The following is a 27,322-nucleotide window of genomic DNA, read 5'->3' as shown; positions in this document are numbered from 1 at the left end:
AAACTGTTTTGCTGAAATAAGCATTTTGGATTGGACTGAAGATACACTTTTCTTTCTATGTTCGTGTTTGTGCGTGTCCCAGCAAACCCAACAGCATGTTCATATGTATGAAGTGCATTTTCCTGGAGGCATGTAGTCAGCACGCACCATGCAAGGAGGAAAAATATGTGCCTAGCACAGCTCAAATGTTGGTCAAAAATGCATAGCATTTTAGTCAAAATAGGTTAAAGCGTCTCATGACATTGTGGTTGGTATTTGTTATTTTTGCTGACATTGGGTACTGGATAAGAAATCTGCCTGGTTTGGAAAAGTACAGTGAAAATAAAATACGAGAGCAGCCTCTTTATTGTGTGTACAAAGCAAGATGGCCTCCAAAACTGGAGTAAGTCAGACAGAACTGAAAATCTTCAGATTTTGGTCTTTCATTTTGCACAGCCCAAGCCTTTACAGAAGCAGGCACCAGTGTGTCCCCCGATGGGGAGGTTTGGGAAGCCGGCCTGGAAGAGAAGAAGAGGCTTCACACCCCACCTGCCCAGGACGTGCTGCCGAATCCTGGCCGGTGGTGACCTACAGACATGGTGGCTTTGGCTTGGAGAGTGGCCGGTGTAGGTCTGCAACACTGGGGCTGTTTTGGTCCATTTATATTATAAGGTCCAAGGGTAAAACCGGTGTTTCAGAGTCCAGCAGAAGCGGCTGCAGCACGGCACTTCCACATATTCATGCCGCACTGGTAATTACTCATGGGGGAAGTGGAGGGATGGGGGTCATCATCACCTTCGTGCTCCATCTTCTCCATGCAACGTCTAGAGAAGGAGTCTCAGCCGATGGGGTGGCAATGGTCATTCCTTTCTGCATGGAAGCTGCAATAGATACAGTAGATGGAATAATATTTTAAGAGGTTCAGTTGCCAGATTGATTTCTCAAGCTAATAAATCCTTGGCTGCACTTGCCGTGTTAAAATATATGTTCAGGCGAGATTCATGATCAGCTTGTAGAACAGGAGAGCAAAGGAAAAGAAATAAGTTGTTCCAAGATGAAATGCTTTACATTTGACACCTTTAATTGGCTTATTAATAAACCTTTTTTTTAGGGTTATGCTATTTATTATTTCTCATGAAATACTTGTTGACTAGCCTTCTAAAAACAGCCACAAAGCACTGGCCAAGGACATGAGGCTGTGCTGGGTCAAGTAGCTGGCTTTGAAACTCCTAGTCTTATGAGTGGCCTTATCCCCACCAAAATGATATATCCCACAGAGATAGCACTTACGTGACTTCAAAAGCAAATGCAAGTCCCGTACACCATACAGGCCTGTCTCCCCATATGAAAAAATAAGTTGTGGTAACCCAAACGTATCGGCATGTTTGCATTTGTATAATAAAGTGTACTGAGCTCTGTGTGGACGTTCAGGATTTCCAGATGTTCAACAGCTTCCTCAAAACAACTGCTAGGCATCTAGGAATCCTAGGCATATGCATAAACTCCTTGACTACTGCTCAGCAAAAAAAATCCCTCAGTAGAAAAAATAAAGCATCTATGGGAAAACCTGAATGTACGGTAGGTCCAGTCTATATTCTCAGGCAGGGAGGCTGAACGTATGGCAAACAGACCTCTCACAGCCCTCCAGGGAAACTCCTCGGGCCTGGGGCTTATTCCGGGTGCCCATTCTTCCAGGGGCTATGCCACCCACCTGCCTTGTGCGTGGCTGCTGCTCCCTTAGAGAGCAACCGCCGGGCTGAACTGCTCGGTTGTGTGTGTGCACAGCAAACCCAGCACGGCCAGGGAGCGCGATCAGCCGCTGCGCTCGTGGTGCAGCGATTGTGAGGGGATCAGGTCGACGAGTCAGGGGGGCCATGGGGTGCAGCTTAGCGTGAGCCCTAGAAAAATAAACATGACAAGGTCAGGAACATGCAAGCGTTTGGTTTCTGGGAGTGGATGACTGAAGTGTTATTGCTAAGCGCCGTTCTGAGACCTTCTCTGCATTGATTGATGTCTCATTTGAAATCTCCTCCTCGCCTGAAAGAAAAAAGCGTGAAAGCGTTTAGTTAATTCTTTTGCAGTGCTTTAAAGCTGCTCTTCCCTGTTGAACATGACTGGCTCAATAAAGATTCATCATGTCAGATGTAGTCTCTATAAACCAGATAGAGGTGGCCAGTGTATTGTTTCTCCAGTGATTTTACATTTTCTTCCCATTTAAGTAGGCATGGAGCATGGGAAAATGCTTCCTTGTAGACTAAGGCTCATGAGTTTCATATCTAAGGTCCAATCCTTGATGAAGGCAGCAATTAATCAATGAAATCGCTTGCTTTACTGAAATGCTGCATGTCATAAATAAGTTAGGTTTTGCGTGCAAGTCTTTCAAGAAAGCAGTACACACAAGGAAAGCTGGTGTCAGCATGTTTTAATCCTGAAATAACCGAGTTTCTCATTATGGACACCAAACTTAACTTCTAAGAAATTTCTAGGCATGGGACTATTTCTGTGTTTCTCAAAATATGCCAGTACTTCTGCTGTTTCCCAGGGAGAAGACTCACTGAGACAGACTGCAAATACTGTACGCCAGCTGTTAGCACATGAAGGCCAAGAGGTCTCAGTTTCTAAGCACATGTTGAAACCTTTGTATCCCTAGTACTAAAAGATCTGTGGACCAGCTCCTGCTCTGACTAATGTTAACAGTAGGATTTGTGTCAAAACAAACAAGAAGAGAACATAAGTAGCAGCTCGGGATTATGTGTCTTTGCCCATATACTCTATCACTGTAGGAATGATTGTTCTAGCATCTTTTATATCGTGTTGTTAAGTGATGGAATCTTTTGCCAAAACCAAACTGAAATGCTTCCAAAGCCTTTTTCAGTGTTGGAAAATGTTTGTATCAAGTTATCCTTGGAATAATGTTCTGCTTTATTTGTTATTGTGTGTGCTACCCAGAACACACCTAATTATGAGGCACAGAATACTTCTCATTCCAGGAGGATATATAGCACTACTGGATGTTTTCAGGAGTCTATTTTCATTAAATGAGATGTTTACTTGTGTGAACCTCCTGGGTTTTTAAAACAGCAAAAATAAGACAAAGAATGAAGTTCAACCCTGAACAGCCAATAGACTGTCCTACTGTGTGCAAATGCTTTTATACCACATCACAGACTGTTCTTTTTTTTTTTTTTTTTTTTTTTCAGAGTGGGTATCCAAGCTCTGGACCCGCATCAAGCACTCCTGCCTTCAGGCCTGAGGACGAGCTGGAACATCTGACCAAGAAAATGCTGTATGATATGGAGAATCCTCCTTCTGATGACTACTTTGGTGAGCAGTGCCAGATCACGTTGTATCAGTCTGTAGCTCCTTTCTGTATTTACCAGGTTCCGTAACGGGGGGCCCTGATGGCTGTGCTGTTAATGTAAATTCGTATTGATGGATTTGCTTTCCATGCTTGGGCTGGAAGTGTAATCATCCATAGGACTTCCTCTGTAATTTCGGCATATATCTCATGCTCACTTGCTGTATGTTTACAGTCTTTCTGATTATAAAGTTGAATTTTTCAGTGTCTGGTTCATTTTCACACCACCTGTCCCCAGCTTCTAGGCTACCAGGCTGAATTCAGGTGCAGTGGACTGTCTTGCTCACCTGCCCCATCCTTTCTCATTGCAGATACAAAAAGCCTGGCAGTGTAAATGTGTTCTGCTCCCAAGACGTGGATTTACCTTTCCTGTATGCTGGCATAGATTAAAATGAAATCCATTTTGAGTCAATCAGGTTGGTTTTACTTGGGGACCCGTTAGCCCACAGCTGGGTCCATCAAGTACGAGGAAGACAAATCTGAGCTGATGGGCTCATTGAAACCATGTCGTCTTCCTTGTCTGGGAAAAGATAAGCATCTGATTTCCTTTTTAAGTAGTATAGAATAGATTTATTTCAGGCATCTGTATGTGTAGAATATATATCTTGCCTTTGTATAAAACATGGGTGGTGTGGCCTCTAAACTCTGCATTAGTCAAGAGCCTTGGGCACACCTGATGTATCTTGTCTGTATGCTTATTTTCTTATAGGCTTGGGTGATAGTACTGTTAGGAAACAAACTGCCTTATTTTGTGGAGTTACGCTCTGGGGTAGGCCATTCATTTTGTGCTATCTTCCTTTATTTCATCATTTCTTAAAAACTTCATTTAGGTTGCCCCCTAGGTCTGTTTGCTATAGATGTTGGTTGGACCAAAACATTTCTGGCTGACAGAAACTTTTGTGGTTTTGTTTAATCAGAAAGCAAGTTGGGACCAAGGCTTCAGTAATAAACAAGGATCTTGCAGTGACAAGGATCTGATTACATGAGAAGGTCAAGAGGTTCTCATCAAACAAACGTTGCCCTTGTAGATGGGGTTGATACCAGTTCCTATTCTCCATCAGTACCTTCTACAGTCTCCACCCTCACAGCCGTAATGTCTTCTCTGTAAACACTGATAGTCATCAGAGTTGATGACTAGCACAGATCTGAGGTGTGAGCAAGAATGAATAACTGAAGAGAAGGTGACCAGAGAGCATATTCTGTGCTGCTGCATTTGACTTCGTCTCTGCCTGTATCTATTTATGTTCACTCTCTGATGTTTCAAAAACCAAACAACAGCCAAACAAACGTAACATGTATTTAGCCATTAGTGTGGGTGGGCAAGAGGGAGAAACCTTTTTCCTGCTTCTTTCAGTCAGATGGCTGAAGCCCTGAAGCATGAGATTTGATTATAGTGATTTTCTTAATGCAGAGCTGTGAGTGGCAGGAGCTGGTTGATGGACCAAAGCCCACCCAGTTCTCATGGCCCAAGAAGGTAGGCAGGTGAACGAAGAACTTGGAGATTCACAGGATCCAAGGTCAGAAAGGACCTTGCCATTATACTGCCTACTCTCAGTTTCTCCCAGAAACATGATTGAATCATGACTTTAAAAAAAAAAAATCTAATCTTGTCTTACAGACTTCAAGCAATAGTGAGTCAACCACCTACCCTGATAAGCTGTTCTGGTGATTAATTTTCCTCACAGCTCAAAAATTGCTTCCTGAAGTGGAGCTTTGGTTTTGTTTAGCACTTATATTTATGAAGCTGAAATACTCGGGTTTTGCAGACTAATACTGTATCACTAAGATGGCTGTGCTCTATCTGAGAGTGTGGTACATCGAATTTTTTTCATCCAAAAGGGATGCATAGCTCAAAAGGTTGGAAGACAAAGTCTCTCAACGTCGGGTCATCAGTTTGGCTGTCAGATGGGAGGTCAGACCAATGCCATGCCAATAGCTCTTAATTCATGAGAAGACAAGAAAATGGAAAGGAGACTCCAGAGCATTCAGAAATTTTGTCAGTATTGTTTATATAAGCGGTAGCATGATGAAAGATGGAATAATCATGCATGATGCAAGCTGGAAGGTGAAAACCAAACAACCACCCTAGTCCTACCTTGGGCAGGTGATGTTTAACTACAAGCTGCACCTGATTGATTTTCTAATTGAAGCGGTGTCCAGTCTTGGCATTCTTGATGTGCAGAAGAACTGTGTCTTGGGCCAAACTCCTCAGCTCTCTAAGCATGCTGTGCCCCATGCAGCCATTCGGGAGACATGACCGCAACTAATTGTATACCTACCAAGAAAAACATAGAACCAGCAGTTCTGGAGCACAACTGCTTTTTATGGTTGGATAAAATCAAAGAGGTGGGCTGCCCTCATCCTCCGAGGTTTGTTCCAGCCTGAGCTGTTCCCAGGGAAAGATAGTCTGTGGAGTCACAATGCATGAGGCTTTTTGATATGGCAGTGCAGGCCGGGAGTTTCGTACTAATTCTGGCTGTGTCAGAGCTAAATACCCATCTACTTGAGCTGTCAGCCATTGCCTTTCAGTAACTTCATGCTCATGTGGAAAGAACGAGTTAAGTGTGGGAGGAAAAAAAGAGTCTCTCAGCTTTGGTTAACTGTCTCAACCAATATCTCTGCCTTTGTTCTTTATTTGTTTAGCATGGTAGCGTGGATTGTACAAGATTCATATGGCACATTGATCAAATAATCAGAAAAAGGACAAATGGGCAGAGACGTTGACTCTGATTTGCATTAAATATCTTCTGCCTGAGGTCTAAATGCCATGGTAATTGTAGCATACCAGATAGCTGTCAGCTAATCACTTTTATTAGTTTGAATTTAGAAAACTGGATTTCAGTATATTAAAAGTTTGTTAAGAGCAGATAGGTTTTGAATTGAGGAATCTAATTAACCTTGCTAGAAAGCTGCAAGGCATTATATTAAGTCATGAAAATAATTTGTTGGAATAATTACGTTTGAACTGTCAGGCTTGAGAAAGGTCATTTTACTTGGCCCGTCAGCACTCTGGGGTCTTTCTGTAACCATCTTCCTTCTGTAGTTCCACTTGCCATAGCTCTGGTTTTTGATCAAGCTGTCTTGATTGTGGAGTCAGCTTGGGCAAAGTGAAGGTTCCTGGAGAGGGAAGAGGAGCAGGAGCCACCGAAGTTGCCTCTTTGCCCTGGAATTGCTGGTGGGTACTGCTGGCAGACCAGGTGAGCTGAGTTCAGGAGCAGGACAGCCAGCATTTCTATCAGGTCTGTGCTCACTGCACCTCTCTGCAGCTTCCCCGGGTAGAAATTACCGAAGGTGGTTTCAGAGTCATTCTGGCCAGTGGTCGCTCACACGAGCACACACAGCGGGCAGCACGGCAGGGTTCACATTGTGTTTGCAAGGAGCCCGGGTGCATGGTGAGGGCCAGAAGAAGCATGCTGGAGACATGCTTTGGAGCAAGGTCACAGTTTGCAGCTGTTTGTTGCCTAGACTTACCACAGCAGCATGGCCCAGTCACTGGGAAATACTCCAGTTGCCATTGGCAAGGTGGTGCTTAAGCATGGAAATAACATCACTAAGCATAATAATTAAAAAAAATAGTGTGAATTTTTAATAGTTGAACATGCGTGCTGGCTATTCTTCCTGACTTAGTTTTGTTGAAAGGCCACACTACCATAATAAGTCTAAACACCTTGATCTTTGTTAAATATCCCCTCCTACCCTCCTGTAGGTTATGGAATGACTTATGGAGTGACTTCTCCTTGGAAGTCCTTGGCAGACCAGCAAATTGAAGTCTCTTAAGTCTAAGCTAATTTTCCTTCTTTACTGCTGATTCAGTTGCTGATCTGTGGTACTTGGCTGTCTTTAATCAAATCCCTTTTTCTTAGAAAGGTTTCCCAAATGTGTTATGCACTGCGCGGTAGGGATGGTTTCTCTCTGTCACAGCCCTGCCCATTGATAAATGTGCTATTGTAGATAGGCATGTCTGATTTGTTGAAGAAAAAAAAAAACAATACTTTGTGGAGTGTGAATTGGGTAAGGTTGAGGGAGTAGAAATGGGTATTTACAGGAAATTAGGGTGAAACTATGAAAATTATTTGTTGGCCACCATGGGAAATTAAAGTCCTTGATTTTGCATTAAAAAAAAAAAATTAAAAATGTGCACACACGAAGACCACAACTGTTCTGGACCACTGTTTCAGTCTTATAGAAAGAAATGACTTCTGGCAGCTTATCAGTCTGTATCAGCACGCAGACAGTGCTGATTAAGACTGGAAAAGTGCCATTGGGGCCCCTCATCTCCTGTTGCCTTCTGGACTGTGTCCCAGCTGAGTCACTCCCCACAGCAGAGGAGTTTCCCTGACTGGTGGGAAGAAACTTTTGCTAGTATTTTACCATAAACGATCAGAACTACCAAAGGAAACACCGGGTCTGTGTATTTGGTAACATATCAGTCTCCTTGTGTAATTCCAGTGTGCTGTAGGGATGCACGTGGGGATAAGAGAGGTACTAAGATGATCCTGTTGCAAATACTTAGTTTATGCAATAAGGGAACCTTGATTTGACTCAGAGCTGATCATTCAGGGTACGTCATTTTCTTATGTGTGTTTGCTGTATGCCCTGACTTTGACAATGGGAAAGCTGGTGCAGAGTTGGGCTGAGGAGCAAGGCCAACAAGCAGGATGCTTGACTTCCTTTTCTACTTCTCACTGTAACCTCTCGTGAGACCTGTGGCAGATCATTTTACCTTACTCTTTTTTCCCCTTTCACCCTATTTGCAGGGCACTTAGTCTGCATAGTCCTTCAGACAGCAGGTGATTAAGAGCAGCAGTTATGAGTGCCCCCCACAGAGAAGGCTTCATCTCCAATGGTTCTTTGAGATGCTGTGTCACAGTTAAGACTAAAGAACAATAAGTGGCACTAATATTTAATTCGTTAAGGCTCTGTCGACCTTTCCACTTACTGGCTTTGCATCTCCATTAGGCTTCCGTTCACAAGCTGAAAGTCCTTCACTAGGACTTGGTGTCTGAATGCTGTCAAAGGTGTTACCTAATTTTACTTCTTGAGAGGCAGGACATGGGTTAGCAGGTAGTAATCCAAGTAAGATATGGGAAAGCATGGTAGATTCATAGAACCTTCAGTTAAGGAGGTTGTCCAGGTATGACTTCCTTCAGTTCATGGCATCTTTGTTTCCTTTGACATGGCTCTGTGTGCTAAGCAGTTCTAGTGTCCATAAACTGAACATGTTCTGCATCGCATTTCAGTCTTCATCAGGCATTTCCGTAGCCTCTAAGATGCTCAGGTAGCCTCTTAGTTTCATCTGAATTACCACCAGAAAAAGAAAATGAAAGTTGTCATATCTTGTCTGTATTCCTAGGTCTCTTCTGAAAATGTTATCATTAAAAGATGCCTATTATTATTACAAGACCATAATTACATCGTAATTTTGTCATGTAATGTGATGTGTCATCATGTCTTTTGTTTAAAGGCAGGGTTTCTGGTGCAAGATAGCACACGTCCTCGTCCGAATGACATCTGGGTCAGAAAATAGTAAGTTAGATTCTCAACGACTGATGAGCCGACAGTCATTTTCCGTTACGTAACCACTCACAAAAGCAGGAAGAACAGAGATATAATGGGGACCCTTTTCTCCATTGTAGTTCGAGGTATTATTTTTTGTGTTCCAGCCATATTCCAGCATTTGCGCGCAGCCGCCAAGGCTGGGAGCAGCCGGCGCTCAGGGAGGTCATGGTGCGGCACCATCAACATCCAGCTGCCATCTTGTGGCCTGCCACAAGGGGAGTCACCCTCCCTCTGCTCCCCAGGGGCTTTAATTACCCTGATAAATGGCTTTCAGAGCCTGTTTCTTCAGTCTCACTTCTGTCAATGCTTGCCACCACCGTCTAGCTTTCCTTTAGGGCAAGCGTGTCAAACTCATTTTCACCGGGAGCCACGTCAGCCTCGCAGTGGCCTTCAAAGGGCTGAATGTAATTTTAGGGCTGTATAAATAGAGGAGTAGTTACATTTGAAGGCCACTGCGAGGCTGACGTGGCTCCCGGTGAAAATGAGTTTGACACCCCTGTTTTAGGGTGTCCCATTACTGCTGGCATCCTTGCAGAGCAAGCACAGGTAGAGTTTGGAGAGCAAATATATAAGGATAGTCTCAACACAACCTACAAGGTAAATTTTGGCCCACACTTCCAGAGTGGGAAGAGAAAAAGAGAAGGCCAGCGAGTGGCTGGAGTGCAAAATATAACATGTCTACATGCATTTATCTGCAGCCGTGAGAAGGGCGAGAGAAAAGAGGGACACAGAAGCTCTGAGCTGGTTTAAGTTGCTTTTCAGCATTTGAAAGACTGGGTAAATGAATGCAAAAGTTTGATTCTTTCTACTATTGCAGTGATCCACATCCTACTCCGCAGTAATTGTGGGAAAAATGTTTTCTGAAGACAAGCACATCCCATGCCTGGGATCTTAGTCTCGTAAAGTCTTGAGTGCACATCTCTTAATGGAGATGAAGCAGATGTAGCAGTCAGGGATGAGGGCAGGTTGCGCTCCTGTAAACCCTGAGCACCTGGTCCCCACATGTGCCAGGAGGCAGGAGACTCACGTTCCTTTTTTCCTCTTATACACACAAGAGTGGACAAGACTTTGCATCATGAGTGTTTCTGAAGCACAGTCTCTTCAGAGACCAACACTGCTTCACAGATGTGGTCTAAATCTCACATCAAACCCAAAATTACCTTTTGTTACTGTGGGTGACAAAATGCCAGCTAGAACAGATAGCAAGCAGAATGACTTGGTGTTTTTAAGTCCCTGGTTTAGCTTGAATTGAGTCAACCTAGAGGTGTATTTACTTTTAAACAGATTTGATGTAGAAGTCATTTAATGGAGAATAAGTGCAGAATACCAAGGTAGCATTTTAGCAAAGGGATTTCCATGATCGCCTGTGTGCTGTGAAAGAAAGGTGGGTTTCAGGCCATGCGTGGAGTTAGGTTTATCCCAACAGTCAGGAAATTAAAGCTGGCAGTTTCCTGCTGTCTTCTAAGAAGAGTGAAATGTGATAATGAAATATCATGGATGTCTCTTTCTAAAGTACAGCTGTTTACTGTATTCTACAGGATTCTTCAGCATGTTTAAAAATTAACATATTAATGGAAAAAAATTAATCCATGAGGGTCATAGTTATTTCTTAGGTTGTGAAAGGGCCCTTAGTGTGCTAGAACTGTACAAATGGATAGCAAAGCTCAGCCTCTCTGAAAAACTTTAGACAATGATGAAGCTACTAGCCAAACCCTCAAAAATTAGTAGTCCTACATGAAAACAAAGTAAATCCACCTTTATTTGAGAAGCAGTTCAAAGAGAATGCAGCTTGTTCATGGTAAACTTACAAAGTAAACTCTCTTTGGACTGAAATGGCTGAAGAATTGATAATGAGCCATCAAGTCTTCTGCTGCAGGTCATTAGTCCGTGGCTAACTCAGGTCATTAAGAAGCGAAAGTGTGAGACCTACCTTATGGCTGTTTCCTGCCCCATGTGAAATGAGCTGGCTGGTCTCAGGGGGGTTTTCTGTGGGTACGTCATCACCTCACAAAAAAACATAAATTGTGGCACCTAGAGGACCCCTGGTTGGGAATCTCCTCGAGGAGGCCAGGAGCTGAAGGCAGATTGTTAGCCTGGGGGTATGTGGGATGGAGAAGTTTTGTTCTCTCTCTCCTCCTGTTAGATCTGTTTTATGGAGGCAATTGAAACCAGGAGTTTCCATCAAAGATTTCATAAGCACTAAATTCTCACACACCGGTATTTTAGGAGGAGGTGTATGTATGTGTGTCTATGAACGAGTGAGAATGTTTCTCTGGATTGTAGTTTTATGGAAATAATTTTCATATCAGATAGAGCTTTGGATTGTTTTAAGCCTCAAGACATTGGTTTTTTGGTCATAACATAGAGCTAAGTTGTGGAGAGAGATACAGCCAGTCAGATTTGGAGCTGGTGTTAGAAACCACATTTCCAGCTGTGCAGTCCTGGACAAATCTTTGTCCCTGTAACACGAAAACAGTTTAATTTCTCTTCGTTTTGAGTTAGTTATGCACATGACTTGACATAAATGAACCCTTTTTTTGCTTTTTTAAAACTGAAAACAGCTCACCTACTGCTTGAAGCTGGTTGCACTAAGTTTGCAGTTGCTTACGTGTTATATTATGGCTTATTTGTACTGCAGTGACATCTAAGGCCTGCTAGCAAGACTGTGGTCATGCTGCACTATGTGCAAATTAAACATAAAGTAGGAAACAGTATGCATCCCTCAGAGCTCCCAAACTGAAAATACAGCGAGGACCAGGAAGTTATTATTGTCCTTAATTTACAAGCGAGAGGCTGACTGACAGAGTTCAGATGACTCACCCAAAGTCATGCAGAGAACCAGTAGCAAAGTGGGAATTGAGCCTAGAATTCCTTCAAGTCCCGTGCCTTACCCACGGCTGTGGCCACACTTTTTTTTTTTTTTTTCTTTTAATGTGAAAATCAACAAAATAGACTCATGAGCCTTGCTCTGATGAGAAATCACAACTGGTCTGAAGGCTCTTCCCAGCATTTAGATCACAAGCCCTATTTTCCAGGGTTTAATAACATGGCTTTGAAAATAAGAAAGGGGGGAAAAAAGAGCTCCAGGATCTCACTTGGTAATTTTAACCGCTGTTAATATAATATACTCACTAATGCTACCACACTTCAGCATTTAGATAGTTCAGGGCTATTAGGAAAATTGCTAATTCACCATAGTAAACTGTTACTTTCCTGTCTAGCAATCACCAGTCCACAGCAGTGGGTGGGTGGCACGGTGTAGCATTTGCTGTTTCTTCTACTGGTGGCATTTGTCTCATTCTGTCTTTTTTGATATGGTGGTTTGTTTCTTGCCAGTAACTTTTGGGGGTATTTTGAGTGTCATTTGGAGTTTGGCTGGGGGGAAAGGCCAGATTTTATCTGAGAGTGAAATGTGGTAAAAAAATAATTAAACGGGGCCGTCTCATTTGCTGAGTGTCATCCTCCAGCCAGTTCTCTTCTGATGGAAATGCATCAAAACTCTCTTCTCTTCTCTTCTCTTCTCTTCTCTTCTCTTCTCTTCTCTTCTCTTCTCTTCTCTTCTCTTCTCTTCTCTTCTCTTCTCTTCTCTTCTCTCTTCTCTCTTCTCTTCTTCTCTTTCTCTCTCTATTTTTTTAAAGGAATCACTTTGACTCAGATTGTGTGAGATGAATCATAACCCACTTTCTCATCTGAGACGTGCAAAAAAAAATTTCCAACTCTGCTGTCAATGTCAGCATAATCAATACAGAGTGTTTCTCGGTGATGCAAAGAGGTAGGGGAGGATTAAAAGAATGAAAAGAATCAAAAGTAGCCAAACTTTCCTGCTGCTTTTAGTAAGCTGCACTGTTTTCATGTCTGCAAACGCACCTTGCTGTTCATCATGTCATCTTGGCCATGAACACAGTTTTCTCTGGCTACAACCCAAGGTCACAATCGGTGCTCGGTAGTCAGGAGACTGTCATCCCAAACTGGCAGGCACATCACGAGAAGCCAGCCCTGGCAGACATTTGGGATGGTACCAGCAGCCCGAGAGTGAACCCGTTTTGACTTGTGAAACTTGCTGTTAAGATGTCACCTGCCTGGACTGTCCCAGCACAGATTTTGTCGGCTGATTAGGAGAGAGTGGCAAAGCACCGTGCCTGTCCCGTGGCCCTGCCTGAGCCAGCCCTGTTGAGGGAAATGGAAAACTTCAATAGCAGTAGGATTGCTGTGGGTGCAAACCAGAGGCAGGAGACCACATCTGGTACCTTGTCACCAGCTTTCATTTGTGAACTTGCTCATTTGCATTTATTTTTTCTATTTTTCTCTTGTGTGTCTGCTAAGGCATACCCAGAGATGTAGAAATATCTACCTTTGGTAGTGTGAGCAAAGAGTGAGAGCTTAACCCCTCAAAAACTATGTTCACAGCACCAGGGTCAAAAGGGGACAGCACAGGTAGGTGTTTGGGGTTTAACAGCTGACAAAATTAATCTCCGCATAGAGCACAGTGGTTCAGTAAAACACCCTGGCAATAACACACAGATTTGTAAAGAGTTTAGAGATGTGGGTGCAACCATCTTCCAAAGTATAAGGCACTTGAGCTAAAGACAGACAGCTGGACTTGGGATGTGAGTTATTTCCTCTTGTAAATCTTTCCAAATTACTGTCCCAGCAACGCTAAACTATTTGTTTAAAGCTGTGAATCAGGCTGTATTGAGTTAGCAGCCGCATTCAGCTTTAATATACAATTTCCTCAACAGATTCTGGTTCCAGACAATATCTTGAGAGGTTAATAACTTACTAAGCACGTGTTCTGATTCTGTCTATGCTGTCAGAGCAGACCAGGCAGATGATATGCAGCATTTTATGCGAGGGCAAGTTGGAAGTAAGGAATGTTTTTTGGGGGGGGTTGGTTGTTTATGTTGTTATTTAAATCTAAACTCTGAAAAAAACCAAACCAAACCAAAACAACAACAAAAAAACCCAACAGCTTTTGAAATTTTGAAATGCAACTATTTCCTCATTATCTGCTTGTCCTGAAAGGCAAATGAATTCAGCTGCTGCTGGCTTCCAAAAAACCTGCAGAAAGCCTGAGTTCTTTTACCTTGACTTTTTTTCTTGTGCTGATGAATGGCTGGGACATGACAATGTTGACTTTCCACCTCTTTTTAACGCAGGTAATGTTTGTGATCACATGAGCTAAGGAACTGTGTCTGTCTGAGCTTTCCTGGAGGGAGACATTTGGAAAGGATGCTAATGTGGGTCATTTATGCTCTGCAGAAGGCTGTCATGTGCAGTTAGCTCTTCTGGACAGGAAAGTCCTAGCAATCATCATTGCCAACATGGACCTAATTCTGGTCATGTGTTCTCGTTGTCACCTCCACGAGCCAGGCAGCTGCTTCTCATGTCTGTCCCGTGGCTGAAATTAGTGAGAATCCTTAAATGCATATATATATTTGTGTGTGTGTGTGCATATATATAGTGCAGTATTCATGGACCCTGGATTCTAATGGCGTTCACTTCTTTCCCATTCTCCTTCTCAACGTCTCTCATCAACTGATCCAGGTTTTGATGCCTACATGGTCTTGTGAAGTGTGATTATCTCCAGTGTTGGCAGATCCAATGTATGTGTTTAGAGGAGAGAGGAAGCTGTGGAGGGAGGACAGGACAGGGGAGGGTATGGCTAAAATAAGAGTGGAAGTTTGAGTGGGATATTTTTATATAATCCATCATTTATCTGTCTATGTCTGAAAACAGTGCCTTCTTCTAAAGATGAAATGGCAAAGCACAGGCTTCAGCATGCCATGCTTGTTGGATTCTATTAGGCCACTGCTGATGGCCACAATCTACAACCATAACCTCTTATTCTGTGTATACTCAGTTTCCATGGAAGGCAATGAGAAGAGGAGGGGAGTGAAAAAGGGAGGTTGCTTGTGGTCAGAATTATTTCCGCTGTTTTTTCAAAGGCATAATTCAAAAGGTGAAGAAAGTGGAGCATGTGCACTGCAGATGTGCACAGCTGGTGCATTGCCATCTCCGTGGCATTCCTCCTTCGGAAGGGCGGCTGAGGAGAGCCAGAAGGGCTGTGTCAATTATGTGGCCAGCTCCTAGTGAAAGCTTGTCATCTAAACTCTTTCAGCCTCTTTCTGCACTGCTGTCTCTATACTGAGCAAGGAATGGAAACTGCTCTGTTGGCTCACGCTGGGGAGAGACACATACTTTCAGGTCTGGAGGGCTTAGGCAAAATCTGCACAGATAACACACATTTCAGGAGCCTCAGCGGGGGGGTCAGACACAGACATCTGAAAAGAGGCCGCCCCCAAGCTTAGGGCAGAGGGACATTGCTGCTCTGGGGTTGCAGATCTGTGGCCTGAGCAAGTCCTGGTCGTGCCATGTTCATGAGTAAAGGGCTTTGTTCGTAAGACCCATTGATCTAAGCGTGGCTTGGTCTTTTAAACAAAAACAATACTTCGTAGAAAGCCAGTTAGTCTTGGGATCATGCTGGTTTTTCTGTTATTTCTTTGCTCTGACTGTAGCAAGGCATTGGATGAGGAGCTATAACTAAGTTGTTTCAGGTCTGCCAGGCTCACTTTCCTTGTGTTTTGAACACTTGCAAGGTGTTCACACATAGACTTAATGCTTATTGCCCTTTGCAGCACAGCTTACTTTCACTCAGGAGGGAAGGGAAGACGGCTGACCTGTGGCCTTGGGTCTCTTGTGAATGGCCAAAGTCCTGAGACCACGAATAATAGCTGTTAGGCAGCAAGTAGGATGGTGTGCATCCAGCAAATGTCTGATTACAAGAGCTGTTCTGGCCTCAGAAAATTGCAGCTGTTTGGAAGAACAAGTAACATTTTATGGGATGTTTTGGAGCATGGTCCAATTGTGACACGTAGTGGTTCACATCTCAATAGGTGCGTATTGACTAGAAGATGCTCAAACTGACATCAGCTTGGATAGAGGTCTGGCTGACTAAATATAGCAGAAACTCTCAGGAGATCAGCGTGTATGGTGGCTTTATGCTTCTGCCCTGAGGACAGGGGATAACAAAACAATATGCAGCGGAAATAACACCATAAAATGAGATATTCATATTGTTTCCCCTGGGCAAGTGTTTTACTAATTTTGTGTTCCTCTTAGCTAGGAGTATCCCATGTTGACTCTTAGTACCTCAGACGAGGCTCATCTGCAGGAAAAGAAGTTCCCCAGTCTTTAGTCTGTGGTTTCCAAAACTCCAGTCTCTTTCATTCTTGTTATGAAGACGTTGCTTTGGCTTTCTCGTGCAGGAATACTGCAATTCAGACTTCTTCCAGGAGTTCTAATGTTTGGACATGGATCTAATGCTTAACTCAAATGCTTCTGGAGTCATCTGGTCTAGAACACGGGCTGGAGATTTCCCAGGAGCTGCATAATACATGTTATTTCACAGGTCCTCATCTGTGCAGAAGCTGCAACAGGTATGCTTAGGGCAGTGCAAAACAATGAAAGGTATTTCCAAAATGTTTAAAGTCTCAAACATTTGCATTGGGTCTCACATTGCTGCAATTCTTTGTTTCGGATGCTCACTGTAGCCTTTCACTGGGACAAAAATCTCCCACACGGTTTCCTATGCTGGGATGTGAATAATAGGTTCCCCGATCTACCCATCACATCTGACTTTGTCAACATAACAAAGTTGCATCATTTTAGGTGCAAATGGAAACCAACTGACTTAAAGCAGTGTTGGCTTTCTGGGATTGGTCTTATTAATTCAAAAGTACCTGAAATTGACTGCGTTTACATCAGTTAAAATCAGGCTTATCAGGGATAAATTGAAATGAGTGTCTCTACACGTACCTCAAATCTAAATTTGGAGGTCTACTGGATTTCAAATGATTCTGTTATCGCATGTAAACAAGTCCATCAGTTTCTCCTGCTGTCATACTACAGTGCTTAATGAGGATTAAATATACTTAGTGTCTTGACCGTGAACTCCCATATATGTACGAAGCCAATAAAAAGTGTCCTGAAACTCCAGAGCACGATAATTTGCCAACTTTCTTCTTACGGAGGTTGCCGTCACTGGTTCAGGATGTTCAGGAAGGTTTTCAACACCAAGTTTTTGCCAAACGCATATGATATCCCCCTTATTATAGCCTTTTCTAATGCCCGCTCAAGGACATTGGACTGGCAGGACTCATCATGACCTCTGGATATCGGATTGGTCCTTTCCAATTGGTTCAGCCATGTCACGTGGAGGGAAAGCTTTTGGGGTTTCATTTTCCATCGGAGCAAAATTCTCGGGTCAAGAATTCTGTGAATAATTCAGAAGACAGGGATTGGTGCCCTTCGTGTGGAAACCAATTTAGAAAGAACCTTCCATCTTAGAAATGTGATGAGTAATGCTTTGAGCGCGCCTTTGTAGATGTTGATCAACATTAGAGCCTCCTCATGGAGGGCTTCAGTTTAAATGTCAGGACAATCTGTATCATGACAAATATGGATCAGAACCCATAATTCCCATGTCTCCTACTGTTAGTCAACAGGTCCTAGAGTCTAAACCACCACCACAAACAGAGCAGTCTTAGGGCCACTGAAAAGCTTGGCTTTATGGTTTGAGGATTTTTTTACTTATTATTAATTATTATTATTATTTTAAGCCTTGCTAATTATGAATCAAAAGCTGTAGGATGTGTGAGAGTGACACATGCAATTGTGCAGATGGGTTTTCCAAATACTTTCTTTAAATAAAATAATGATTTTTATAAATATATATCTCATATTTTACACTAATTCACTCCTAATGGTGGCCAAGCAAGAAAACTTCTGTCTCCTTTTCCATCAAGCTCTGAGAATGTGACAATCAGGTGACAATAGTGATCTATGGATACTTGATATCATACTGCTCCATCATGGGCTACAGAAATGCAGCATGTGCCACAGGGAGATCATTTTGAAAATAGTTTAGAGAGTTATCAGTATTACCTTCCATCTACCTCAGCCAGTAAAAGGCAGATCCCATGACCCAAAGGATGAGCAGAATTGTAATTATTGCATAATTACTTTAGTATAATTAATATGGTGTCACCAACGTCAAATGGTATTTTAAAAGGACTTTTGCTGTCAATACTAATCTCACATTTTAAGGTTATGATGTGTCCGGTCATGAGTAGAAACAAATGTTGCATGTCTCTTCCAGAATGAGAGTGCCTCTCCATCCCAGGTTGTAAAGCTCCTGTTACTTGTCCAAGAGAGTAAACAAATATTGGACCTTGCACCTGGCTGGAAAAGTCCCAGATTTTGGGGCAAAGAAGGAAACCTCTGTCCAGTAGGTTGCTTTAATGAGAAAAAACAGAGTTAGTTGATTCCAGCTGCTGAGAAATTTGGAGTGATGGAATTCAGTGCAAGGGATGGTGGATGGTCGGCGTACAGGTGAGGTGGTTTCCAGCACCCGATGGATGTGATTTATGGCAGGGCTGCTGTCGACACACAGACAGCGCATGTTTCAAAACAGCAAGAAAGCTTTGGGCTGGTGCCGGATTGTGAAAGCCAGGATTTTCAAAAGACCTTAAATAAATGAGGTGCTGGTTGAAATTTGGTGGGACATCTTCTAATGCTGTCAGACACCTTTGAAAACCCCAGGCCTCAAAGATGTTGGGGATGTGAGAGCCGCCATTTGTTCAGGACTCTACTCTTTGTGGAATCCAGCCTTTTTCCACCTTTTCTTTTTTTCCTTTTTTTTCACTTTTGGCAGGGAGAAGACAGGTTCCCTCCCTGTTTCTTAGTTTTTTGTCAGATGTTTTTCCCCAGGTGGGCATGCAGAAGGCAATGCCAGGTTGGTAGGCCAGAGTCATTGGCACAGGAAGCAGCTCTGACTCAAAACTTTGCCATTATTCAGGCGTTTTCGCCTTCTCCACTGAACAGAGTCTTTGGTAAAAATCACTTCATGCCACCACCCTCCCAGTGATGCAGCGAGGCAGAGACAAGCTGCCGAATACCAGCTGGAGCACAGCCAGGCTATGGAAGAGTGAATTGAGTCATTCATGCCTAGCAGCGGATGTGTTTTTTGGCTGGTCTTGAGTCTGGTGAACATACCGATGGCGCCTGTCTTGGTCTTATGAAATGGCTTGGCTGGGCTAGGGGACAGAAGTGGTTTCAAGTGCCTTTGCGCAACGTGGAAGCAGTCGTAGGTGAAAGTCTTTGGGAAGGGGGTTGTTGTTTGTTCTGTGTTTGTTCAGCACCTAACACCCCAGGCCCTGGACCTATCGCTTGGGCTCCTTGGGACTGCTTTTGTGCGGAAAGTGGCAAACCTAACTGTAGTCCTTTGGGAAGACAAAAAAGACAAATTATTTTTTTGACTCAGACACAAAGGCTGCTATCTATATTAGTGTGAGTCTTAGCTGGTCCCTTGTGACTGCACCCTCTTAAGAAAGCAAGTGCTAAGGAGAATTTGGTCTACATTTAAGGCATGCGTAAGGCTCTGAGCAGCAGTATGAGCCTGTGGGCAGCCGGTCGCTGGTCCTCCCCACCTGGAGGAGTGGGTGGAAGAAGATGCACGAACCATTGCGTAACGAACTCCGAGCATCTCAAGAGGAGACCAGTCTGTCTGGCTTCCAGATCTGCTCTGTTTTGCAGCCACCGCTTACATACAGGGTTGGGTGCAGCAGTCCCTGAAACTACCCTCCACTGCTCTACCAGCAAGTCTAATCTCCTGAGCCAGTGGGTGAGCAGGCTGGGACAGCACGCTCGGAGAGACACCTGCGAGGGGGCCAGACGGGCTGGGGAGAGCTTCCCCCATGTAGCCACTGGCTGGGGCTTCCACCACTGGCCCTCCCAGTAATTGCAAGGTATTTTTTTGTGGCTTTCCAAAGAGGATCCTGAAATCTGGCGCAGCATTGTGCTGGATGGATCAGGGGCTTGCCCAAGAAATCCCCCCCTGCCCATCGCTGCTGATGAGGGTGGAAGGAGGAGTGATTTCTGCCTCCTGTCCTGCTTTTCTTTCCATGCAGGAGGTTCAGACAAGCATGGTTGCTCACCTTGTGTGCCGTCATATATTTGATACTTCCACTGTACAGGGTTTATCATGGAATGTGGCTTTGCAAGTTTAAGTGCAAAGGGACTTAGCTCAGTGGTTGTTGCTGTGAGGACCACCAGAACTGCCAAAATTTGTCTGATCCACAGCTCTGCCAGCAACAGTTTCCCTTGCTAAGGTCCTTCCCAGGATGGACAAAACCCCACAGTATCAGCTTTGGTAGAAGTTGCCCAAAGGCAGGTTTCCTGCCTGCCCCTCTGGGACTTGACTGATGCCCTCATCTTTACCCCATCACCGAGGTTTTAGTGAAAAGCTGCTGAGGTTGTTCCCTGGGTGCCATGTGATGGCAAGGTCTCACTGAAAAAGAAGATTTCAGTGTTAGTGATGTGTTCCAAGAGGAAAGTCAGCTTAGTTTTAAAAACTCTCATTTTCCTATGAAAGTAAAATAAAAGAAGAGCTTTCTCAGCTTTTGTAAGCATGGGAAAGCCCCAGTTTCTCACAGCCTTTACAAATTTTGCCCCATTTTTATTTTGGAAAAAAATGGATTTTTTTATGTCTCTTGCTTTTTTAACTTCCTATATGTGATCAGTTTCCCCTGAAGGAGAGGAGTGATGGCACAGCAAGGTGGGGGTACTTTTGTGAAAGTAGGAATTTTTTTTAAATTGTCTTTTTTTACCAGACAAAATTATTGCATTCCTTATTTAGTAAAGCATTTATTGGCTGGGTTTTTTGATGCAAATCAGTGCTTTGGAAGTCTCACCTCCAAACACAAACATCTTTTTAATTGAAAAAAAAAAAAAAATTATGGAATGTTACTTCCATCCAGCTCTATACTTGCAACTTAAAATTATTTTTTTTTATCATATCCCTGCCTAGCATTAAGCCCAGGCTGGGAGCGGTGATGAAGAGAAGCAGGTAGCAAGGAGTGCCCAGAAGCAGCCTGGGATGTGGCAGCTTGTTTGGGTGTTGGGGAGCAAGGGGCTGGGGGAGGAATTGCTGCTGCTTCCAGGGACAACATCCCGTTCCTTGGCCGAGAGCGACTGGCAAAGCCACGCAAACAACTCGCTCCTCTGTTTCCAGAGCTGGGGATCTTCAGTGGATACACAACTGTAGTCTCTGTCATCTGGCGACTTTCATCAGCGTGAAAGGAAACATGTATAAAGGAAATACAGTACATTTACTCTCTCCTTTGCATTTCCTTGATCGATCGGCAAAAGGAGGAACGTTTCCTCTCTTGTGCTCTTTTTTTACACCCCTTTTCTTTTGTCTCCAGATGTTAGTGAGGCTCCATTTCAACCGATTTGCACATGGTAAAACATGTGCCAAAAAGTTAACACAATGTAACAGGAAAAAAAAAAAACTTACAAAAAAAAAGGCAGAGCATTAAAAAAAAAAAAAAAAAAAAAAAAGAACAAAACCTAGGACCTTCAATATTGTAGAGCATCACTGACCCCCACTGGGCTGGGACACTCACTGCAGATCACCCAAGCTGGGGACTGGTACCTCGTCGATGTGTTGGGCACACGGTCAGAACATTTGCTGACGATGCAAGGTGCCTTGCTTGAGGAGAGATTGGGGGCAACTTTGCTTTGAGTCCCATACAGCTGGTGTAGACCAAACCAAGCCTATATGTGTTCTTTATGTCCATTGTGAGTAGAGTAAAAAGGCTTTGGCTTCGATTACTGCACGGGACATCATGGTTGGATGGAAACAAAGGCTCGCTAGTGATAAGGTTAAGTACTCACTGAAATTTTTTCCCAAGTCGTCGGTGAAATCTCTGTTGCTGGAGGTTCTTAGGAACAGGTTAGACAAGTATCTCTCAAGAATGTTGTAGAGACAGTTGATCTTGCCTTTGAGGCAGTATGGTAGTTTCCAAGACCTCTCAAGATCCTGTTCAACTTGACCTTTTGTAGCTTTGTAGGAAAGTCAGGAGTGCTTCTCTCCAAACCTTTGTTTTGTGACAGTGATACATTGTGTTGCAAAAATTTAGGAAGATAGCTCTAATGTGTTGGTAAAAATTCATCATAATCTGCTTTATATCAGAAACAAGCTAAATTGTCTCTTGTGTCCCAGGGAGTTGAGAAGAGGGTGATGTAGGTGTGTAAGGGACAGGGACCATCACCATGTGGATGTTGAAGGAAACACCGACCTTTCTTGCTCTCTCATTAAGCAGAGGACAGTAGCAGAGGCACAAAACTCTTCATTCTCAGTTGCTACATGGCTCGGCAGGGATGCAGAAGAGCGACAGCGTGGCCTGCACTGGGAGCACCTTCCTCCTGCCAGGGAGGGGATTCCAGCATTACTGGTGCTGGGAGCTCCCTCTGAAATAGGGGAGATTTTGTGCTGCAAGCCTGTCTCACCATCAAGCCTTTTCATTGATGATCTCATGGTTAAAAAGACCAGACTGGGATTGAGAAGATGTGGTTTCAGTTCCTGGCTCTGTCACAAACTCCTGCTGTGACCCTCATAAATCTATTCAACCTGTGTGGGTCTCAAGTTCCCCACCTGCATGTTCGGCGTCTTAACAGTTCTCTGCATTCCCAGGGTGTTGGAAAGGCTCACCATGAGGACTAGTGACTGGCTGGGATGGTAACCTTGTGGTGCGCGGCATGGAGAAGTGTTTGAAAAGGTGCAGTAAAGCATTAGCAATGTGAGCCTGCACCATTGCAATGCATCTGCTGTGTGGAGTGCAGTGGGACCTCCAGGACGTACTGAGGATGCCTCGGGTTTGCAGCCAAGGAAGATGAGAATGTGAAGTTGTGTCGTGGTTGAAGGAGAGGGATAAAAACAAAATAAAAGTTGTTGCAGCTACTGCTGGACACGCACAGTACAAATGACAAGGAGGTCACTGCAGGGATCTGTACATCTGGAGTACAAGTGCAACGCGGTTAAAGCAGAATAACCAGGACACAGTAATTAAATCATGGCCTTGGATTTTATTTATGAAGTGTTACAGGCACACCTTGCAGCATGAAGCTCTGTGAAAGATTGTGTTTTCTGATGTCTGCTGAGGAAGAGGGAATTAAGATTGATCTGTCTCGTGTCCAAAGGCTGTGTAAGACAATGGATGCACACAGCCTGCTGCTGTCAAATGGTGAAACTTCAAGCTTGGATCCTAGCACAATAAACCATTGCCAAGTGCTTCTCATGCAGTGAGAAGTCTGAGTTCAGAAGCAAAAAAAGAGTAGGTAAGGAAGGCAAAGATAAAATGAGAAAAATACCGTCATTTCCTACAGAATGCACGAACTACCTTTGGGTTTCCCTTCGCAGTATTATCGCAGTGCCCTGAGTGCTGAAGTGTTAGAATAACTCAGATGAATACGATCAATGCATCTTTCCCTAACATAATCACAGTTGGATGCCATGTTGCACAGGAGAGGAATGAACCCTCTCTTGTAGATCAGACATTCCTCTTTTATTCTCTTTGGACAAATCAAGGAACCCAGGATCTGTTTGGTGCTTATGAGATCGCTACTGTTGCGATTAAGCTTGATTAAGATGTACTGGCAGTTAAGGTCTGCTGTTACAATGTTATCCTAATGGATTAACTTCCTCTCCTGTATCCCTTTAAAATGGAATAATTGTGCCTGTCTGACATAGGTGCCCTGAGGAATCCCATGTGTTTGGGAAATGCTTGAAAACCCTTGGATAAAAGTCACCAGGAAAGAGGAGGGAGAGAGAGGAAAATCTTGGTACGTTGTTGACTTATGGTCAATGTTGTCCTCAAAATGCTGTTTTGTCATCAATATTTCTTCATTAGGAATAATGATTTTTCCACATTTACTGCCAGCTGATTCAAAGCCATCCAAAAGCAGAATGTGTCATGAATCTCTAAAATGCATTTGCTGGCGAGCTCTAAACAGAGATGATTAGGAAAATAACACAACGGAAATACTGGGTGTCTCGAGGCTGCCAGGGGAACTTTTAGTGAGATATTTTGTTCAATGTATTTACATATTTAAAAAAATGTTCTTAGTACACTTTTGTAAAGGCAATATGCCGTATTTCTTTAGTTCTTTCTTGCATAGTGTATCAGGGCTGCAGTGAGAACTGGGGAATACACTTAGCTGATCAAGGGAAATTGTGTAATTGATAGGCACTGAGGATATGACCTTGTGGTATATTCCCACAGTACAGTTAAGTGGGAAACAGTTTTTTCCATCGTGGAGAAGTTTTTGAGATATCAACATTTTTCCCCACATTTCAGCAAATGCAGAACCTTCCTACTTTGACGCTTTTATCAGAAAATTATCCCCTATCTTTTCTCTATATAGAATGCATGCTTTGAATTCATGAATTTAAACCTTTTGTAGGGAGGTTTGCACATTTTTCTCTCTGCTTTCTTTACTCTTAGTATCTAGTTATTGCCAGAATTGTCTGTGTTAGGCACTGTACATCACATAGCAAGAGACGGTCGGTGCCCTCGATGGCTTAGTGTTTAAGTGGATATGACAGACAAATAACGCTGTAGACCAAAAAAGGCTGATGTAGTCCTTGGATGTACAAACAGGAGCATCTCAAGCTAGCTGGACGGAGTTACATTACTTCTGTATTTGGCCCCAGTGCCTTCAGAATATTGTGCCATAAGCATTAGTATGGCATGTACCTATTCCATCATCTATCTTCAGTGGTGGATGTTTCTCTAATTGGCTCACATTCTTAATCTGACATTTAAAAGTGACTCATGTCCCAGATAAGGTTGGACACCCTGTATCTAATTCCTCATCTCCAGATCATGCCCAGACTCTGGCCAAATCTTGAGAATCTTGCTGAGTAACAGCTCAGATTATGGCCTTTTCTATTCATCTTCACAGGTAAAACCTGCATCCAAGCTCCAGTGACCTTGAATCTCTTTTCTAAAAATGCAATTTATTCCTGTTCATGCTCAACTAGAATGCAGCTGCAGAAATCATTCTCTAGCTTATCACTTAGGCCAGATCATTCCTGCATCTTAATCTCTCCTCTGGTTTTATTTCTGCATCATATCAAACAGAAGCTTCTTGTCTTTACTTGCATGGCCTGTAATGACCTATTCCCACCCTTTTTTCCTCTCGTATTCTCCAGTGACATATCAACTCATCGTTCCCGTCTGCAGGTGTCTATGTTCAATCTTCAAGCACTTAGATTCCCTTTCGTTCTGTCTTTGTCCTTTCCTCGGAAGCATCCCATTAGACTTCTCTTCAAACTCCCTCTGGATCCTCTTTCAAATTCTTCCTTAACCTTTTCCTTTGCTGGGCTGCCTACAGACTCCTTGTCAACAGTGAAACATTTAGAGTGCTGAGACCACAGTTTTCCTTGCTGAGCGGTTTTGTCTGATTGCTTCTTTGTATTTCCTAACTATACCCAGTTGTTATTGCTTGTATTAGATTGTAAGCTCCTGCAGTCAGCCCCTTCTTTGAATTCTGTGTTCATCCAATACCCAGCACAACAGGGCTGTTCCACAATCTAAGCAGCCAGAATCTGTGGCGGTATAAGCAAAAAATATGTAATAATAGTAATAAAATAACAAGAAGTTAGAACGTGGTATCATGTGCAATATGAGCTCCTCTCCTCCCTTCTCCCTCTTCCTTCAGATTTGCAATATTTCAAATTTTTTGTACGACGGAAGATAGTAAGTGAGGAGGTTTCAGAATAAAGTATAGTAGCTGATGTCTCCTTTCAGCTGCTGAAGTGTTTCCCCGTGATCTGCTCGGTAACGATGGCATTTCCAGCAGTTTCAGCAGGGAAGCCTCTGTGGGCACCTCTGTATTTCCCCCCAAGGTTAAGACCAACATGTGGCAGCCAGGCCAGGCTGAAGGAAGGTCATGGCCAAGGTTATGAACCTCTTTCATGCAAAAATAGAGGACTCTATTCTCCAAGGCTTCCCACCAACGTATCACCTTCTAGTTTTGCTGAAATTATTTTGAAAAAGGACCTAAAAAGGGCTGAAGGGGCAAAACAAAATGTTGAAATGACATAGTTTCATCTTTGTGCAGTTTAGTACTAATTTCGTCCTTTGTCTTTAAGCTGCCTTTTAAGTGCTGTTTGTCTCTGTGGGAAGCAAATGGGTCACGTTGTTCTATGTTTCTACTGTAATACACTGCCTGCTATTTTTCTCTTAGATTATTTGTGTAATCTTTTTTGTGCAATCTGTTTGTTCTTGAATCTTGCAAGCTTTGCCTTTGCTACTTCTTTCCCAATAAGCAGTGCAACTTGTTCTGTATTCACTCATGGGTATTCTGCACACAACGGACTGGGTTACTTCAACCAGTGTGAAAATATTAAAATGGGGAACATGTGTGGGCACTTAATTGTGGTGAGCCCAACCACAAATACCTTCGCTGTTGGTAATTGGCACACAGGAAAAGCAGACCTTTGTTTTGTTTTTATCAGACATAATGATAGATACATTCTTTTTAGTGGAGTTTTTCTGGTTTTCTAAGGAAATGAGGCTTGCGCAATCACACCGCTTGTGTGCCTGTGCCTGTCTGCTAGTTAGTTCCTCCCTCACCAACAAGGCTTGAAGCTAATAGCCATTTTTCAACCAAATTTGAATGAGGTGCAGGCGTTGGGTGAAGTAACCAGCTTTTACGGAAGTCTTTTGAGTTCCCAGGTGGCACCGAGGTCTGCAGAAGGTGCAGTCTCTAATGGCCACATGACTGCAAGCCAGATCAGTTGTGTATTTGCCCATACGCCTTTACATGGATTTGGCCACCTAACTGTAAGCTCCCAAATTTGAATATGTTGGCTTACTTGCTTTTTACCCTTCAGGCGAGTGAGTCAGTTGGGGGTGTTGCTAGGCACAGAGCTTGTGTTTTGATTCTCACTGGAGTGGCCATGTCTCATGAAAAACATGGTTTGCTCCAGGCCACAGTGTTACTATTTGCATATAAACTTATGAAAAAGGAAGCTTTCTTTAAGCTTTCCCGTGCGAGAGTTTATAAGAGAATTTCTGTGTACATAATATTAATAGCAGAAGCTGGACTTCTCATAAATGTTAGACGGGTTAAGTCTGTCGCTGCCTGAATGGGAATCTTCTGTGGAAAAACCCAGAAAGAGGAAGGAAAGCCTAAGGAAATACCAGCTTCAAGGCGAGAAGTTGGCCAAGACTTGTGTTGTGCTGCTCTTTGGTTTGTACCTGGCCACCAGCAATGTAGTTGGGGATTGCCTTGGAGCTGTGCAGGAATGTAGCCTCAGGGCACCTTTGGGAGACAGAGAAGATGCCTTTATGCCCTCTGCTCGAAGAGAGGACAGAGGTACGAAGGCACCGAGTGATGTGTCAGAGATTACATATGCAAGAGTATATATTTGAGTTAAGAAACAGGCCCAAATCTCCTGACACAAGAAGTATAGATGGAAGTATGGTCTACATATAGACAGCTTCTCCAGCAAATGGAGAGGTGCCTTGGTCAAAGAGGAAGATCAATGTATACAAAGTATACAAGAGCTGGCTAAAT

General features: G+C 43.3%; 1 protein-coding gene across 6 annotated transcripts in view; it reads left to right on the top strand.

Moving 5' to 3' along the window:
• Window positions 1-27,322, top strand: part of LPP (LIM domain containing preferred translocation partner in lipoma) — a 344,425-nt gene that overhangs the window by 255,459 nt on the left and 61,644 nt on the right. For all 6 annotated transcript variants that reach the window (XM_065639708.1, XM_065639703.1, XM_065639706.1 and 3 more), the window contains one exon: window positions 3,180-3,303. In XM_065639708.1, coding sequence (XP_065495780.1) covers window positions 3,180-3,303 — 124 coding nt within the window. The remainder of the gene's footprint in view (window positions 1-3,179; window positions 3,304-27,322) is intronic.

This window comes from Caloenas nicobarica, chromosome 8 (genome assembly GCF_036013445.1).
Source record: "Caloenas nicobarica isolate bCalNic1 chromosome 8, bCalNic1.hap1, whole genome shotgun sequence".
Lineage (NCBI taxonomy): Eukaryota > Metazoa > Chordata > Aves > Columbiformes > Columbidae > Caloenas > Caloenas nicobarica.
Note: the sequence above shows the minus strand (reverse complement) of the source record. Positions and strands in the feature narration are given on the sequence as shown.